General features: G+C 46.5%; 1 protein-coding gene across 2 annotated transcripts in view; it reads right to left on the reverse strand.

Moving 5' to 3' along the window:
* MIPEP (mitochondrial intermediate peptidase) overlaps positions 1–18,538 on the reverse strand; it is a 375,213-nt gene that overhangs the window by 163,419 nt on the left and 193,256 nt on the right. For both annotated transcript variants that reach the window (XM_029602546.1, XM_029602547.1), the window contains exon 14: positions 13,159–13,268. In XM_029602546.1, the coding sequence (XP_029458406.1) occupies positions 13,159–13,268 (110 nt within the window). The remainder of the gene's footprint in view (positions 1–13,158; positions 13,269–18,538) is intronic.

The raw sequence follows: 18,538 nt of genomic DNA on the forward strand, positions 1-18,538 counted from the left end.
TATTTCGGGATGAGGGAGTCAAGTCTGTACAATAATCAGACACTATTGGCTTATGCTAGCTCCACACCCTATTTTCAAAGATTCTCCTTGTTTTGCTTTTTCACCAGGGAAAGAATTTACGCGACTGGATGGTTCGCTCTGAATCATAAGAACATAAGAAATTGCCATGCTGGGTCAGACCAAGGGTCCATCAAGCCCAGCATCCTGTTTCCAACAGAGGCCAAAACCAGGCCACAAGAACCTGGCAATTACCCAAACACTAAGAAGATCCCATGCTACTGATGCAATTAATAGCAGTGGCTATTCCCTAATTAACTTAATAGCCATTAATGGACTTCTCCTCCAAGAACTTATCCAAACCTTTTTTGAACCCAGCTACACTAACTACACTAACCACATCCTCTGGCAACAAAAATTCCAGAGCTTTATTGTCCGTTGAGTGAAAAATAATTTTCTCCGATTAGTCTTAAATGTGCTACTTGCTAACTTCATGGAATGCCCCCTAGTCCTTCTATTATTTAAAAGTGTAAATAACCGAGTCACATCTACTCGTTCAAGACCTCTCATGATCTTAAAGACCTCTATCATATCCCCCCTCAGCCGTCTTTTCTCCAAGCTGAACATCCCTAATCTCTTCAGCCTTTCCTCATAGGGGAGCTGTTGCCTTTGCACCTTCCCCCGGTAATGTCGACCACCACCCATGCGGTCAATGCTCAGCTTGTCCACTTTCCCTTTCTATTACATGTTTCATACATCCTCTGATGGGTCGTGAATACCCCTTACGCCATTCTACATCTTGTCTTTCTATCAGAGTGATATATGTCATCACATGCTTTTGCCCCAAATTGTATGTGGGTCAATCCTCACGGACACTGAAAACCCGTATCTTTGAACACAGATCATGTATTTGCTCAGTCTGTGAGGCGGCACTGCTGATATGTCACTACATTGATGCAACTCACTCCTCCTCAAATTTAAAGTTTTTTGCGATTGTTCTGCTGATTCCCTCACCAAGAGGGGGTGACTTTGATGCACGTTTACGGCAGCGCAAAAGTGGATTTTTAACCTGCAATTATTGTCCCCTAGGGGCTTAAACATGGAGATCGAGTGGTCCCATTTCTTCTGATCCTCACAGTATCAATCCCACTCTTTTATCCCTTCCCTCTCTCCTTTTTTCCTCCCCCCAGTCACTGGGAGCAGAGGAGGAGTGTGAGAAGTAGTGGAGGAGTGTCAGGAGGAAAGCATGGAGTGTGATAGGCCTGGGAAGAGAAGAGGGGTGGAGGAGGGCAGAGATGCCAGGGGAAGTAGGAGTAGGGACAGGGGGAGAAGTAGAGATAGGCAGGAGGGAAGGGATAGGAAGGTAGGAGTGGGGGAAGGGGTTAGGCAGGAAAGAGTGGTGGGAGGAGTAGGGCAGCATAGGCATAGAGAGAGAGGGCAGAAGGGAAGGGATTTGGTAGGCCAGGGTGAGGTGGGGGGGAGGAAGGGACAGGACAGAAGAGCAAGACAGAGAGTGAGGGCAGGGAGGACGCCTCTCCAGGACAGGAAGTGGTACCCCCTTCGGGCAGCCAGGCAACACCACAGCAGAGACTGCGGGCCATAAGGTTCAGTGTGGCAAAGAACGAGCTTCTCATCGCTGGTGTCCTGCAGCACTACGCCAGTTTGTTTGGAAACCAAGCAGCCAAGACCTCAAAAGCAGCTAAAGGGCAAATCTGGCGAAACATTGCACAGGCCATCAGCCAGCACAGTGGAGTGCAAAGAAACAAGAAGCAGGTCGCCCATCGCCACAGGGATGTCAAAGCCCAGCTGAAGACCAAGCTTGCAGCAAGATCTAAATATCACAGGCAGACTGGAGGAGAAGCCCCCTGTCCCTTGGTAATTACCGACATGGAGCAGAGACTGATTGAAAGGCTGGGACCAGACATGTTTGAGGGCTTGGATGAGTGACTAGACTCTACACAAACCGCCGGCGGTAAGTTCACCTCTCCCATAAATGGGCACACAGCAACGAGTATAGACATAAGGGGTGTTTTACTAGGCGTCTTTCCCATAGACACAGAATGGGGAAAACCCTTTAGTAAATAGGCCCCAATCTACTGCCAATTTAGTAAATTGGCATTAGATGATCACTTGGCAAAGAACCATAGTGCTCCTCTGATGCCAAACAAATAAACCATACTTGCTGGCATAGGTACTTTTTTTTTTTTTGTCGTCTTCTCTGTTTCCACAGCTCTCGAGCAGCAAGCTGCCAGTCCCAGCCGGGAATGCCCAGCCACCCAATAGCTATGCTTCACAAGCCATTACAGATGGATGCAGAGACACAGTGGGGGGAGGAGGAGGAGGAGAAGGAGCAGCAGCAGGAGGTACAGTGATCACAGCCCCAGTTTTTGATCCAGTCCCAGGCACAAGAACTTCACTTAGGGGTAGATTTTCAAAAAATGCGCGTTCGCGTACTTTTGTTGGCGCACCAGTTGCAAACAAAAGTACGCTGGATTTTAGTAGATACGCACGTATCTGCTAAAATCCAGGATCGGCGCGCGCTGGCTGCCGATTTTGGGCAGCTGGCGCGCGCCGAGCCGCGCAGCCTGCCTCTGTTCCCTCCAAGGCCGCTCCGAAATCGGAGCGGCCTCGGAGGGAACTCGCTTTCACCCTCCCCTCACCTTCCCCTCCCTTCCTCTATCTAACCCACCCCCCCCCCCTACCTTTGTCCGGGGATTTACGCCTCCCGGAGGGAGAAGTAAATCCCTGCGCGCCAGCGGGCCGCTAGCGCGCCGAGACGCGACCCGGGGGCGGTTCCGGAGGGCGCGGCCACTCCCCCGGAATGCCCCGGGCCGAAACCACGCCCCCGGGCCCACCCCCAAAACGCCGCATCCCGCCCCCAAAACGCCACGTCGATCGGCCCCGCCCCCGACAAAAAACCCCGGGACTTACGCGAGTCCCGGGGCTCTGCGCGCGCCGGCAGGCCTATGGAAAATAGGCGCGCCGGCGCGCAAGGCCCTGCTCACGTAAATCCGGGCGGATTTACGCAAGCAGGGCTTTTAAAATCCGCCCCTTAATGTCGACATGGATCTGGAGACCTTAACGGAGTCAGGGATGGACTGGCAACCTTCTGATGAACAGTTGGCAGGAACCTGCACCCCACGCCACTCTGCTGACTCTGCATCACCAGCCCACATGGTGGCCTCAAACCCAGCTATGCCGACTTTGCACCCTCTGACACCAGCAGCATCTTCAGCACTGGCACCCACACCGCCCCCATCGGGCCAACCACCAGCAGCACTCACACCACCACCTTCGGGGCCACCGCCAGCAGCAATCACACCGCCGGGAGGACTGGAACCAGCACCAGCACCTGCAGCAGCCATCTCGATAGGAGAAGTCAGGCAGTTACGTGGAGAAATAAGGCTTCTGCTAAGATCTGTACAGTGTCAAAACAGGATCCTGCAGCAAAGTATGGCAGCCAGCACACAAAATGCCAACACAATAGCTGCAATCATCAGCAAACTAACAAACATGATGACCAAATTCCTTCAGCGGATGCCGGAGCTGCCAGCTTTATCCTCAGGTACATCCCTTGGCTCGACACCCCGCAGCGGTCCAGGTGATTCACAATGCCACAGGGGAAGGCCCCCCAAAAAATGCCACCCCCCCCCCCAAGTGGGAAGCCAAGGCGCCTTGAAAGAAGGCAGAAAATGGCCCTAAGGGGCAAAAAGAGAATATTTGACAAAAGACAGGGATGGGCTCTTCACAGAGTTGTGTGCCTTCTAGATGGAAGAAACCGGCTCAGTGTGTGCTCACTATAGAGTTGCTGTGCCGTCATGCACAATGGATGCTCTTATGTCAAGCATTTTCAAGCATCACACTCAGTAACAAGCCGTCCTTAAGCCTCTGGGCCTATTACAGCCTACTTTAAGTAGCCTACAATCTCTTCGCTCCATGTATGCTGGTAAACAAGATACCCAGAGGTAAATAAGAAGCTCCTTACTGTGGCCTTTCACTATTGCCTCTTGTTGCCTTCTACACATACCATACTGTTTGCTAACTCCTGCTTACAAGGGCCTTTATAAACTGGGTGGTGTAAAGGGTGAACTTGGAGTATTCGTGCCCCAACTGTTTCTTTTCCGACCATTTCAGTGAGGAGTGCAAGGGTATGTGACCACAAATATGTAGCTTACACTGTAAACACAAAAAGTTGCACACTTACTTTGTCTTGGTAAGAAGGCATGGGGTGTGGAGGTCTGGAGAATCTTATAGGCAATGTTGATACCAAGGTGTGTAGAAATGAGACATTATCAAATGACACATTGCAGCATGCATTGTTCCTCCCAATGAAGCCACGGCAGGAAACAAAGGAATTGTGAAAACAAATGGAAATAGTCAATTTACTGCCACTAATACTTATTAATTCAGTGCATGCAATTTCTACACACCTTGGTATTGACATTGCCTATAAGACTCTCCAGACTTCTGAACATTTCATTACACATCCCATGCCTTCTTATTACTTTATATATGGTGTGCTTTCCATTTCTTCCACATCCTTAGTAGTGCTTAGTCTTGGTACCCACTCTCCAGCTGCTGCCTCAAAAGTAAGGATGATGAATGAGGGAGTACCATATGCTGTACAATGGCCATGGCCAAGCAGCAGAGGCCCTAGAAGGGTGTTGCAGGCTGCTGGGGGCCAGGCTGCCTTCCATACTCTGGGTCATACTCCGGTACTGGGCTGCCTTCGGGATCAGGATGCTATGTGTAAGGTGAGCCTTACCTTACACGTAATATACAGACCCTCCCCCCCCCCCCCCCCCCAAGGCAGGCCAGTACAGGCACGGCAGCCATTCAGAGGAAGTCTGCCTGGTGCACAGCACCAGACCTGTTTGTCCTCTGCTCTGCACCTCAGCAGATGGTGTACCATACAGTACTCACTCACTCCTCCTCCCTACTTGTCACACAGCAGCTGATACTGTGTTGCAAGAGTCACCAAGTACACAGCATAGTGGAACAGAAGGTCTGGATACTGTACAAGTGAAGCTGCTACAGTGTTTAGGTGGCCCATCCCTTGGTAGGTAGATATAGGCAGAGCACATCTAGCTTTACACAGAAAAGGTATTGTGTTTCATATGGGCAGCAGACAGCAGGCCTACCATTCCTGCGTGTACACAGCGCAGAGGGAGTGATAAAAAAAAGGGGGGCTGGTATGCCTACCTCTATATCAACTAAGCATGATATGATATACTGAGAGGTGCTAACAAGACAACAAAGATGGGACTCTGTAATAGGATATTCCCAACGCTTGTGTGAGGAGTGAAGCCTGCCATGAGCTACCACACTGGCACTCCCCCCCCCACACACATACAAAGCCAAGCACCCAGAATTCTATGTACATGCAGCATGTAAAGCTGCATGATGGTAAGCACTCACGTGAATCATGCCTAGAGTCCAAGCAGAACCTACACCTGTACAGTGCCTGTTCCTTGCAGCACAGCATTCCCACATTCACTGGCCATTTTGTTTAGCTGCACAACCACCCTCTAAGGGTCTGTGCCAGGCATCATTGTGGGTAGCCAGCCCAACCCCTAAACACTGGGAGTCCAAGGTGCAAAAAACTACCAAACGTGCAGTATAACATTCAAGTTTTCCAGCATACTTGATGTGTCACCATAGTCACCTGCACACCTCTGCCCCTTAATGAACAGTGCATATATAAACTGTGAGTGTACTGGTTGAAAATGAGCACTTAAAGGTGTCAGACCATTCCTACCGCTGCCCATATGCAGCCCTGTCAGAGGCACACCCTCTCCAGAGGGCAACCACTCCATCAAAGCTGTGCAAAAGGTGACTGTGCTATATTTAGGGACACACACTGCCTGCTAAGGTGTACTGGAATTGAGGCCCAAGGGAGCTAGGTCCGAAAGCCATACCACCCTCACACAGCGAGTGAGCAAGCCACACACAGAACGTCAGTCACCGAGTGTCACACTCACTTATGTTAGAGGTAGGGACTACATGCTGCTGTCCCTGCACGTACACATGAGCAAGGCCTATGTTCCATCAATGTTTGCCACTAAACCAAAAGCAGGTGTGTAGCAGCTTCCTGTAACAGGTCATGAGTCGGTGTGAATCCTTCCTCCACAAACATTCTTTATAGCTGCCACAGGAAACCACTTACTGCAAGATTGTGACATAGGCCCCTGAATGGCTTAGGTGGCACAAAATGCCTGCTTGTCAAGATGGCTACATCTAAAGGACATCATCAATCATGGCAAGCACATCACATCTCTGGGAGCAGTAGCTCTATACAATGAACAGAGTGGCAGTTACTCTGGAAGCAGCCTGTACGCTGATAACCTGACCACGCTAGCTCCACAGAGAATGCAATACACAGAGGACTGCATGGACTGTGTAGGACCAGAGCAGGGCACCTTACTAATGACTATACAAGTATGTATCATCACTTACTCATGAGCCTTCAGCATAGCAGCTGTTCAGCAGTACACAGATGTGCTCACACACATGTGCAACAGCAACGCCCTGAAAGCACGAAATCATGGAAATGTGTGCCGTGATGTTGGTCCGGTACTATATGCTAAGTGTTTTGGACAGGAATGCTTAGGCAATGTGCTTTACAGGGCCCTCAGAGATAACACCTGCACTGTTATAATGAATGAAAGTGTCATATAAAAACGAGGGAGGCTTAATGCCACAATATGCAGAGTTCCACACCAAGCTTCATCCCATTGATTACATGAACCGAAATAATGTGCCATTCCCAAACTGAACTCTTAGTCATGGATATTTAACTGTACCCATTGTTGTACGAAAGGACTGCAGCACAGTGCATGGATTATAGGTCTTGTACGGGGCTAAGAAGTTTCTTTTTATTGTGAGTAGATATATTAAAGTTTGAATTTATTAAGTATCTTGTTACCAAAGAGTACTATATGTGCTACTGAACTTTTCCATACCCCTCCCGTTTAACACATAAATAACTACCCATGGGAGGAGGAAGTGACGTCATCCATGCAGATGGCAGCCTGAACCCGCGGCTCCTCCGCTCCGAAACGGCATCTAACAGCATCGAGCACTCCAACAGTCCTAACTCGGGGCCAAACAGCATACGGGGCACCCCAGCACTCAGCTAATGTCGAGTCGGAAGAAACCGCTCGATTTTAAGAAGTATTCATATTATAAATTAGCGCTGGCTGAAGAATCGCTGGGAGCCAACATGGCGGCCGGCAGCGTGGACGCGGCGGAATCGCCGGGGGAGATAGCGGAGGACCAGCTGGACACCTCGGACCTGCCTACCAGGGCGGACATGAAACGGTGGTTCGCGGATCTAAAACAAGAATTGGCTGCAAACACTGCTGACCTACGGGCCTCAATTGAAGATATTAAAGGGGACTTGGCCGAGAACGGGAGGCGCCTGTTCGAGGTGGAGACCAGGGCTGAGGCAAACAGCGAGGAAGTGAAGGTAAACCGCGAGAATCTTACCCTTATTCAATCTGAAGTGGACCGTTTGCAAGAAAAGGTTGAGGACCTAGAGAATAGGTCACGGCGGAACAACTTCCGTTTTCGGGGGGTGCCTGAAATCGCTGAGTATACCGACTGTGCGGCTGTGGTGCAACAAATATGTGCTATGCTCCTGACTGCTGGGGATACGGCCCAGTCCCTATCTGAGGCAGCAGAGGTCCAGCTTGTTCGGGTGCACCGGGTTATGGGCCCGAGGGTCAACAACCTCCCCAAGGATATTATTGCCTGCTTTCAGGACTATGTGATAAAGGAGAAAATTGCAGGTATTGCCCGGCGACAGAACAAGTGGCAATGGCAAGGCCACGAGGTTATGATTTTCATAGACCTTTCACCGGTGACCATTAAGAAAAGGCGGGATTTTAAAACCAGTTACAGAGCTTTTGAGAAGGGAAGAAATCCGCTACAGATGGCTGTTTCCCTTTGGACTGTCTTTCTCAGTGAAAGGGGAAGCGCACCGAGTGAAAACCCCGATGGAGGCTTCGCAGGTGCTACAGGCAGCTGGATACGGAGCGCTTGCGGAGCTGCCCGCGGCCCCTAAGCCGCCCACGCGCAAGGAAGATCCACCAAGGTGGCAAAGGGTCAACCGCGGAGATAAGAGGCTCCGGAGACAGCCGGACAAAGAACCACAGGGCTGAGTTCCTTTTCCTCTTGTTTTTTTCTGGGTCCTGGTTTATTGTTGCTCTGAGTTTGAACAGTGCAGCTAAACTTTCCTAGCGATGCGCTGGGAAGGCGCGGAGTATGCTGGGACTCACAAGCCCTGCTTGGTTGCAGGCCTTTTGGACTGTTCATTTTCAGTTACACTTTGTGCTGTCATACTCTATATATTTGACAGGTTGATACCTATTGGTTTGTTTGGTAATTGGATATTCTATTAGCGGGAGTGCTTGAATGTTTATTCTAGAACGCATATAAGGATTATAGCTGTCGGAGGGGGAAGACTGTTGCTGGAATGATTGTGTCCTCCCATATTTACAGGGTATGGGCCTCTACGGAGGACCATACTGCTCGGGGGGTGGGGGCGCGGGGAGGGGGAATAGAGGTGGGTTTGTACTATGTTTCCTTAAAAGTCAGGGGGAATGCCAGATGTTTGTTTTGGGGACAGGCTGGGAGCTTGCTACTGTTTAGCTTTCGTATGACTCAATTAAGATAGCTAATATAATTTTGTCATGACGACCATACATATCCGAACATTAAATGTTAAGGGACTCAATACCCCCTTAAAACGCCAGTCCCTTTTTTCGGATTTGGCCCAGCATCACACGATGATAGCGTTCCTACAAGAAACGCATTTGAAAAAGCGATATGAACGCTTACTTCGTAATGGCGCTTATCCGGGACAATATTGGGCGGCACGACCGCTAGCCCACAAATACCTGGGGGTGGGTATCCTTATCCATAAAGATTTGCACTATGAACTTCTTGGGTGCTACCCAGACCCGGAGGGTCGCTATGTTTTAGTTAATGTGGCCATTGCTGGTGTCAAATATTCTTTACTCAGTGTTTACGCTCCAAATGAGGCTCAGGACATCTTCCTGGCTCGCCTGTCGCAGTTTATTGATCAGAGTGCAGAGGGCCACCTCCTTATAGGAGGGGATTTTAATTTAACCTCCAACCCCAGGCTAGATAATTCTAATAGCCGTACTGCCAATAAGCGAAGGGAGCGCAAGGGCTTCCATAGCTTTTTAAGGCGCTATAGTTTGATTGATGCATGGCGGGTCTGGCATCCCAAGCAGAGACAGTATACCTTTTACTCTAGGGCCCATAAAACGTATTCCAGAACTGATTACCTCCTAGTCGACAAGGGATGCTCTAACCAGGCTACTCAACCTGCCATTGGGGCTATCACCTGGTCAGACCATAGTCCGGTGTCTTTACAGCTAGCTGTTTCGGCCTCCGATTCCGGACAACGATATTGGAAGCTCAATGATAGCTTATTGGAGGACGAGGGCTTCTGCGCTCTTCTGTATTCTGATCTTCAGGAATATTTGCTAATTAATGATAGCCCAGATATTGCCCCGACCACGCTATGGGACTGTCTCAAGGCCGTGATAAGGGGTAAACTTATAGCTAGGGGAGCCTCCCTCAAGAGACAAAAGCAGAAGGATAAACTGGAGACTATACAATGGCTGCAGAGGCTGGGGCTTCAGCACGCCAAAACTGGGGAAGCTCGCATTCTGCTTCAGATGGACCAATTGCGTATGCATCTGGTGACCCTAGAGGCGGCGCAGATAGCCTATCAAATGGTCCGAGTAAAACAGCTTTTTTACGAAGGGGGGAATAAGGTGGGGAGACACCTGGCTCGTAAGCTGAAGGCTAGGCAAGTCCAGTGCAACATAGTAAAGGTAAAGGATGAAAGAGGGGATATTCTTACCTCTACTACAGCTATTAGGCAGCGATTTACACGTTTCTACTCTGAATTGTACGCCTCCAATTCTAACATTAGCCCGGAAGCGGTAGCGGAATATTTACAGTCTACTCCGCTTCCACAGGTATCCCCAGAGGACCAAAAGTTTTTAAACCGCGACATTACGGCAGCAGAGGTACTGTGGGCGATCCAATCCCTGAAAGCGGGCAAGTCCCCGGGCATGGATGGGTTCACTGCAGTCTTCTACAAAAAATTTGCTAATATCTTGGTAGCCCCCCTAGTAAAATTATTTAACTCGCTTCAAACCCAGGGCTCCTTGTCTAGGGCGGCTAACTTAGCTGGGGTGACATTGATAGGTAAGCCTGGGCGTGACCCTACGGTCTGTGGTTCTTATCGTCCCATCTCCTTAATAAACCTGGATTTGAAACTCTTAGCGAAAATCCTCGCTCAACGACTCAACACCTTCTTGCCTGCTTTGGTTCATTCCGAACAGGCTGGGTTTATTCCAGGACGGATGGCATCTGATAATGTCCGTAAGGCTATTGATGCTATGTGGTGGGCTAGAACTCAGAATATCCCCATGGCCTTGTTGGCCATTGATGCCGAAAAGGCCTTTGATTATGTGCACTGGCCTTTTTAATTCCAAACCCTGCAAAAGTATAATTTAGGGGACACATTTTTAAGGTGGATCCGCAAATTATATGAGGGGCCGACAGCCTGCTTAAAAATTAATGGAGGTTACTCTTCCCCATTCGCTGTTCAACGGGGCACCCGGCAAGGTTGTCCCTTATCCCCCCTACTTTTTGCCCTCTTTTTGGAGCCCTTTACCTATCGAATCCGGCATAATCATAACATAGTGGGGGTTCGGGCCGGAGAGTACTCCTCCAAACTGTCCCTCTTTGCGGACGATATACTGTTTACCATTACGGACCCCTTGCTCTCCTTACAGACTATCACGCGGGAACTACAGGCTTTTAGTGCGGTTTCCGGTTTCACCGTCAATTGGGAAAAGTCTGAACTTTTCAATGTCACCCTAGCCCCAGAGATGGTAACACAGATCACTCATCACTTCCCATTTCGATGGGCTCGGCATCAGTTAAAATATTTGGGAGTCAATCTGGGATTGGGATCCGACTTGTTTCAATTAAATTATCCACCATTACTGACTAAAATATATACAGACTTGGAAGAATGGGACCGCTATCATATCTCCTGGCTGGGGAGACTGGCGGTTCTAAAAATGAACATTTTACCTCGCTTACTGTATTTGTTTCAAACTTTGCCACTGGTAATCCCTGCCAAACTTCTAGCTAAGTGGCAAAAGAGGCTGAATAAATATCTCTGGAAGGGGAGGAAACCCAGGATAGCTAGGGAGACTCTGTATCTCCCGCGACGGCAGGGAGGTATGGGTATGCCTAATCTCGCCAAGTATCTAGGAGCTGCTCAGCTTAAAGCGGCGGTGGACTGGCATTGTGTTCAGCGTAGTAAGCCGTGGGCACAACTGGAACAGGCGATACTTGGGTCTTTGCCCATTGGGGCCCTGTTATGGCAGACGAGGTCTTCCTGGCGCCCAGTGGTGCAGTTGCCGGGCTCCATCGAGGCAACCCTAACTACCTGGAATCAGTGGAGGAAGGCACTGGTGGGAACGCAAACTGTTTTTCATAGTACCCACTTGTTCCACCACACCGCTTTTCGGCCGGCGGGGCACCCTCGGGTCTTTTCCCAGTGGATTAAGCAGGGTATTACTCAGTTTGCCCATATTTGGGAGCCAGGGGGGCTGATCCCATTTGCCTTACTCAGGGATCGGTACCAATTGCCCAGGGGGGATCAATTCAAATATTTGCAAGTCAGACATTATTTTCAAAGGCAACAGGTGGCAGGCGAACTGATAAAAGGCATACCCACATTTGAAAATATGTGCCGCCAGGCGGATCGGGTTGATAAACATATTTCTAACCTTTATAGTTTACTGTGTGGTAAATTTAACCTATTGTCGCCCCATATCAGAGCCTGGCAACGGGATCTGCAATGTGATTGGGGGGCGGAGGACTGGTTGAGGGTGTTCCAGGGGTTGCGGAAAGGCTTAATATCAGCTCTGCATGTTGAGAATGGTTACAAACTGTTCTTTAGGTGGTATATCACTCCTATCCATTTACAACACATTGCTCCGGCCTCTGACGGTATTTGCTGGAAGCGTTGTGGAGAAAAGGGGACCTTTTTTCACCTTTGGTGGACGTGTTCTGAGCTACAGAAACTGTGGACTTTGGTGTCTGAATGGATTGCTACCATACTGAGAATCCAGTTTCAGTTGACCCCTTCGCAAGCATTACTCAATGAAGACAGGAAAGATGGCTATAAATATCATGATTACTTTATTAAATATGTGGTTACAGCAACGAGATGTTCCATAGCTCAATTATGGAAGGATCCACGAATCCCAACGTTGCAGATGATACAAGCTTCCGTTCAAAATATGCATAGTTTGGGGCGTATCACAGCTTACAAGAATAAGTCACTACATTCTTTTCATAAAACATGGGGACTATATGAACGCTGGCAACGGGTCTTTCTTGGTTGACCCCTGCTCACTTTGACTGGACTATCGTAATCCGCAGGAGGGTGGCATTTGAAATACTGCCTTTGCGGTTCCTGGCGCCCTCTGGGATCAGGGGAGAACTGGTGGCCTCCTTTTGGCCTGTAATGTTGAGTCTGGCTCTTATAATGTCCTATACATGCATCTCATTATGGTTTCCTGTGCATTGTCCTCTATATTTTGCATCTGGTTGTACACCTCTAGGGGGGGAGGGGGGGAATTGGGGATCTCATCTATATATACTGGCGTTTATTGTTAGCTGGTTAATTCACAATTTTTGTATACCTGTTTTTGCTGTTTGGTACTAGCGGCTTGTGTTTAGGTTGTCTGATAATGCCAATAAAAGATTTAAATATAAAAAAAAAAAAAAAAAAAATAACTACCCATGACACAATGTTTTTTCTAACTGCAGACTTCTTTGCTTTGAAGTGGTTTTCTGACCCACAGTAAGGCAATAAAGAGCAACTCAAATTCTCAACCTCCTGCAACTGCTGCTCAAACTGACCCTTTTCCTGGTCTCAGATCATCTCAGAACCAGTACTGAAATCTGCTGTGCAGAAAAACATTGCCATGAAATTTTTAAAGTGACATTTTTAAACCTAATTCTTCTCTTATTCAGGATTCAAACTTACATTATCTCAATGAATGGTATAGGCTTCAAGTAAGATTTTCATACCTGGCCGGTCTGATAATGTCTTGCAAACTGATTGACCACCCTGTAGTCACTTGCAAAGTACTCCATCAAGATGGACGGAACTTCTGCAAAATCAGTGGCACATCTCGTCCCTAGAAAACAATGAACTATGACATCATCACTGAATTCAAATGGACACAGCCATCTTTTCTCACCAACAGATTTCCTGGCTTTTCATGAACTTTGATTCCCTTTAACAGAGCACAGAGTCAACATTTCATTTCTGTAACTTTTGATTGCCTGCACTACTTGAAAAGATTTTCAAGTCAAACATTTTTTTCTATAAATCACAAACAAAATGTAAGAGAATATTTGCACAGCTGGGCCAGGCATCTTATAATTCAGTAGGTCACACCCTTTGTAAACAAAGTCAGGTTCAAGACAAACTGGCCTTAAATGAAACATAAAAATAATATTTGAAATGGTCTTCAATATAACGTCGACCACACTTAAAATCAAAGTCTGTGTCTACACAACTTTCATTTATATTTTCCTGTCTGCTTCCAAATTTCACATGTGCTTCACGTGACTTTTTAAAATTAATTTTGGGACAGGCTATCACCTTCTGAAGCACGGATGTCCTTTTCCCCCATAAAGAAAAAACCCCATATAATGACCAGAGCTTCCAGCAATGATTTTACAGATGATTAAAAAAATCAAAAAACAATGCAAAACCTGGCAAAGAAAATAAACAACCAGAATAGTTTTTATTCATATAACAGGGCATGAAAAATAGATGAAAACCAGAGAAACTAAGAAAATAAGATGCTACAGATTTTATTTTTCATTAGGGAATTGATGCTTGCAAATGTAGCTCCCCTTTATAAATGAACATCAAACTCCTATCTAAACCTGACATCCCAATTAGATTATTTACTCGAAAGACTTCTGATGGCTGAATGTCTTTAAAATTTGTTGATTTATAATACACATGATTACATTCAACCAACACTCCTTTCATATTTTCTTATAGAGATCAGATAGTCCGAGAGATTATTGATTTCCATAGTCACATTTTCTTGTTTTATAAATTGTTGTTATGAATTTATGTGAAATGTGACGGTGTATGCAAGTGTATGATGTGTGCGTAATTGAGAGGTATTTTTAATGGTTAATGCTTTCTGATATATGTTTTAAGGCATATGATATTGGATGTATTAGTCTATTTTGTACACATTCTTCATTTTGTGAATTTGCATAATACGTATTTTTTGGAATAAATGTTTGATGAATACATTTCCCATGGTCATTTATAATAATATACAAATTTATATATAAATTAATGATTCTTAATTGAGAAAGCACTCTCATCAAGTACTATATGTTAAACAGGTAATTGAGGGTAATGTGTAGTTCACCTGGCTATATTAGATATATGTACATTCACACAGAGTTTTGAAGATATTGTCATTTTAGGCACCCTACACATACAGATAAATCCTAATGCTGTCTGAAGAATCCTGTGTGCCTGAACCCAATACTGGCTGCTATCCAACTTTAATAATAAGACCTTCTACATAGCTTATGATGTCAAATCTGCTTCTTCCTAAGAAATATTCTTATAATTTTAGAACATAAACACATATGAGAGAACTTTCAAAGCAAGTGTACGTGTAAAAACGGCATGTACGAGCATATATGCAGTGTGCATGTATACGCGATTTTACAAAAGGGCGACATACGCGCATACACTCGCATTCACGAGCAAAAGTACACATGGACAGTGCAGCAGGCAAGGAGGGGAGGTGGGGGGAGGGGGGGAAGGAGGCAATCAGGGAAATTGTGGTCTTTGTTCAGAAGTGTGTTTGTCTGTTAACCTTTAATTTTGGTCTGGTTTGCTCTCAGCCAGATACAAGGTTTGCTAGTTTTCTTCAGGGGAACCTGTCTGTGAATTTCACTGCATTCTAGAGAGGGTAGGTTGTGTTTATATGGTGACTGGGGCATACTGGGGGAGGGGATGGTGAGTGCATGTGACTAGGGCATACCAAGGGGGGGGGGGGACGACAGCGAGTGTCAGGGAAAAAAATTCCAAAATGACAATAATAAAACTTATGAATACTTAGGGCACAACGGTTGAGGAGAAAGAGAGAACAGTGAAGCAGATGAGAAGATACCCCTTACAGAGAGTACACAGGACCAGGGCCCAGATTTTGGCTGTGTCTAAGGATCAGTCATTAACAGATTCATGTTATTTATTTATTATTATTTTTTTTTTTTTAATATACCGACATTCGATCTGAGATATCACATCGGTTTACATTCAGGTACTGTAGGTATTTTTCTATCTCCAGAGGGCTTACAATCTAAGTTTGTACCTGAGGCAATGGAGGGTAAAGTGACTTGCCCAAGGCCACAAGGAGTGACAGCAGGACTCGAACCCTGGTCTCCTGGTTCGTAGCCCACTGCTCTAACCACTAGGCTATTCCTAGTTAGAGAAGAACCTGTGCCTTTGCACTATGAGAGGCTAGCTGTTGCGAGTACACCTCAAGGTCACTATGGTCCTGTTTGGCCACTAGCACAGTTGGAAAATCCAATCAGCCACCTCCATATATATTGATCAATTTCTGGCTCCTTTTCTTTGCAGAAGACAACAGCAACAAATTATGACTGAATTCTACCAAATTGCACACTTCCCCTCAGTTTCGGGGGTTATCAATTGCACTCACAGCTTATAAGAGCACCAGCGGTCGATAAGGCCAGCTACTGCAACTGTAAGGACTTCCATTTCCTCAATATGCAGGTTGTCTGTGATACCAAAGGTATCATCATGGATGTAGTACCCAGGTTTCCAGGATCCTATCACAATGCTATATCTTCTCACCTCAAGGAATTCATGACCACTTCTAGAAAGGTCACATCACTAGGGGTTGGCTTCTAGGTAGGTATGATGCACTTGTTACAATTTCATAGCTACTAATGTATGCCCATTTTCTCTCCCTGATGTCTAGATGAACGTCTCACTTAGGCCCAGGTGGCCTGTTCCAGCCTCTATTTGGGAACAGCTCTGCTACCTACCATCAAGGGATATCTCACTTAGCTCTTCTCTGCCTTCTCCCTTACAGGTGGATTGAGGATATCCATTCAAAACCTGGCTCATGATGCTGACATACCCATAAACTGCAGCAGATATGCACTACAATAGGGCCCACTGGGCAGTCATAGAGATAACCTTTGACCTGCTCAAAACACATTTCCGCTGCCTGAACAGATCTGGGGGATGAACTCTCTACAACCCCACCAAGGTCTGTGAGATATTTCGGTTGCATGTTTGATCACCTTGCCAAACCAGAGGCCTGCCTCCTCCAGGGGAACTAAATGTTGATCTTGAGAAGGAGGCGGAAGCATATGACCTGAGCACTGAGCACTGCAGGAAATACATCACCAGACTCACTGGTAGGCTGTAGAAGAAAGGAAAATTCAAAGAAATTTCAACAATGAAGTTGAAATGTATTTACAAGACAATGGCGATATTTGTGCATAGAAAATAATGAATTAATGCTTCCTGGGCCATCTTTTCTTTTTGAGGTGTGGTTCCAGTGTCTTGGCCTGGCCCAGGCTTGTGCTCCTCCACAGTGATGTCAGGTCACTACTCATAGTGCCTCTGGAGGGCACAGACATTTAGGGAAGTGGCAGGGGGGTCAAAGCTGCAAGAAGGCTTTGGAGGGGAGAGTAGCTCATGAGAACTGACATGAGGCGGTCAGAAGATGAAGGCCTGCTAGCTGTGGTGTGCCTCTCCTCTTCAGCAGCAGCATATAAGTCCATCCCCATGGTTGCAGAGGGTTAGGTCCCCACCTCTGCATTCGTACAGATGGGAGCCATTCTCTGCAGTGGTGGAAGTGTCACTAGAGGATGCATCGATGCAGGTGATGTACCCATTGTAGCATGTGGCTCCATCATTTGTGGTGGCAGACCTAAATGGCAAAATCAACATTTTCAGCCACTTATTCTGTTAAATTCTAACCGGATAAGTCGGGGCATTCCATGACCAGTGAGAGGTGTTTCAGAGAGAAGTAGTGTTAGCTGAATAATTTATTTTAGCCAGATAACTAACTCTGGTCATGTTGCTCACCTGTCCTAAAATTAGCCAGATAAACTTATCCAGCTAACTTTAAGATGGTTGGGTATATTCACTGGTGCTGCTGCGCCGCTGAATATTTCGACTAAGTTAGTCTGTTAAGTGTACCTGGCTAACTTGCTGAGCTGCACAGCGACTGAATATGGACCTCTACATATTTAAAGTATAGTGATAGAAATTCTGCAACATTATGCAGTCCTGGCACCATACAGCAAAGTTGCTTACCTGTAATAGGTTATCTCCGAGGACAGAAAGACAATCAACCATATAAGTGGGCAACATCATCTGATGGTGCCAACAGACAGTCTCTCAGATAATTCTAGAAAGGACTGGAAAAGTTTTCCAGCCATGCATGGAATCACAGTGCTCATAACGCCTCACAGAGTTCCCTCAGTCTCACAAAGTTTGGAAGAGCTAGGATCCTCACAAACGCTCGCCGAATGAACCACATTACACTGATACTAAAAATACTACATTGGCTACCCATCCACTACAGAATACTCTTCAAGACGCTGACCATCATTCACAAATCCATATATCAGCAATCCTCTCTGCAACTAACCATACCCCTCAAATTACACTCCTCATCAAGGCCAACCAGATCTGCATACAGAGACTCCCTCCAGGTTCCCCCTAGCAATTCCACTATACACAACTCCATTGAAAAACGAGCGCTATCAACCGCTGGACCGCATCACTGAAACTCTCTCCCGCCAGACATATGCCAGGAACATTGTCATCTCACCTTCAGAAAAAAATTGAAAACATGGCTTTTCGCCCAAGCTTATCGCTGAAGAAACCTATGGTATCCTGCACGGACCACCACCCCTCGGTTGCATCCTCCTTTCAGCCTCTCTTAGGAACTGCTATACTAGAACTGCTCTCTCATATAACATTTCAAATCGACTACACGATGTAAATTGTATTTAAGTTTACCATATAAGCTACTGCTCTCTGCTTACCTGCTCTTCTCTACAGTTAGAATAGTTATTGTTAATCTATCCCTTATCTTCTAACGGCCTTGTTTTACTTCCCTGTTTAATGTAACTTTCGCTTTCCGTGTTAACTGGTTTCCCCCCTTGTTCATTGTAAACCGGTACGATAAGACCTGGTCTTGAGCATCGGTATATTAAAAGAATTTAATTAATTAAATAAAGAAATAAATATGGGGAAGAAGATGGGAATTGCAGTTAAATGGCAAGTAAAGTCTTCCCTTTATTCGTTTAACCATTTAATATTTGAACATCAAGAAAGCAGCACTTTTTGAGCTTTTGAGGATCGGACTGA

The sequence above is a fragment of the Rhinatrema bivittatum genome, chromosome 5 (assembly GCF_901001135.1).
Source record: "Rhinatrema bivittatum chromosome 5, aRhiBiv1.1, whole genome shotgun sequence".
In the NCBI taxonomy this organism is placed as follows: domain Eukaryota; kingdom Metazoa; phylum Chordata; class Amphibia; order Gymnophiona; family Rhinatrematidae; genus Rhinatrema; species Rhinatrema bivittatum.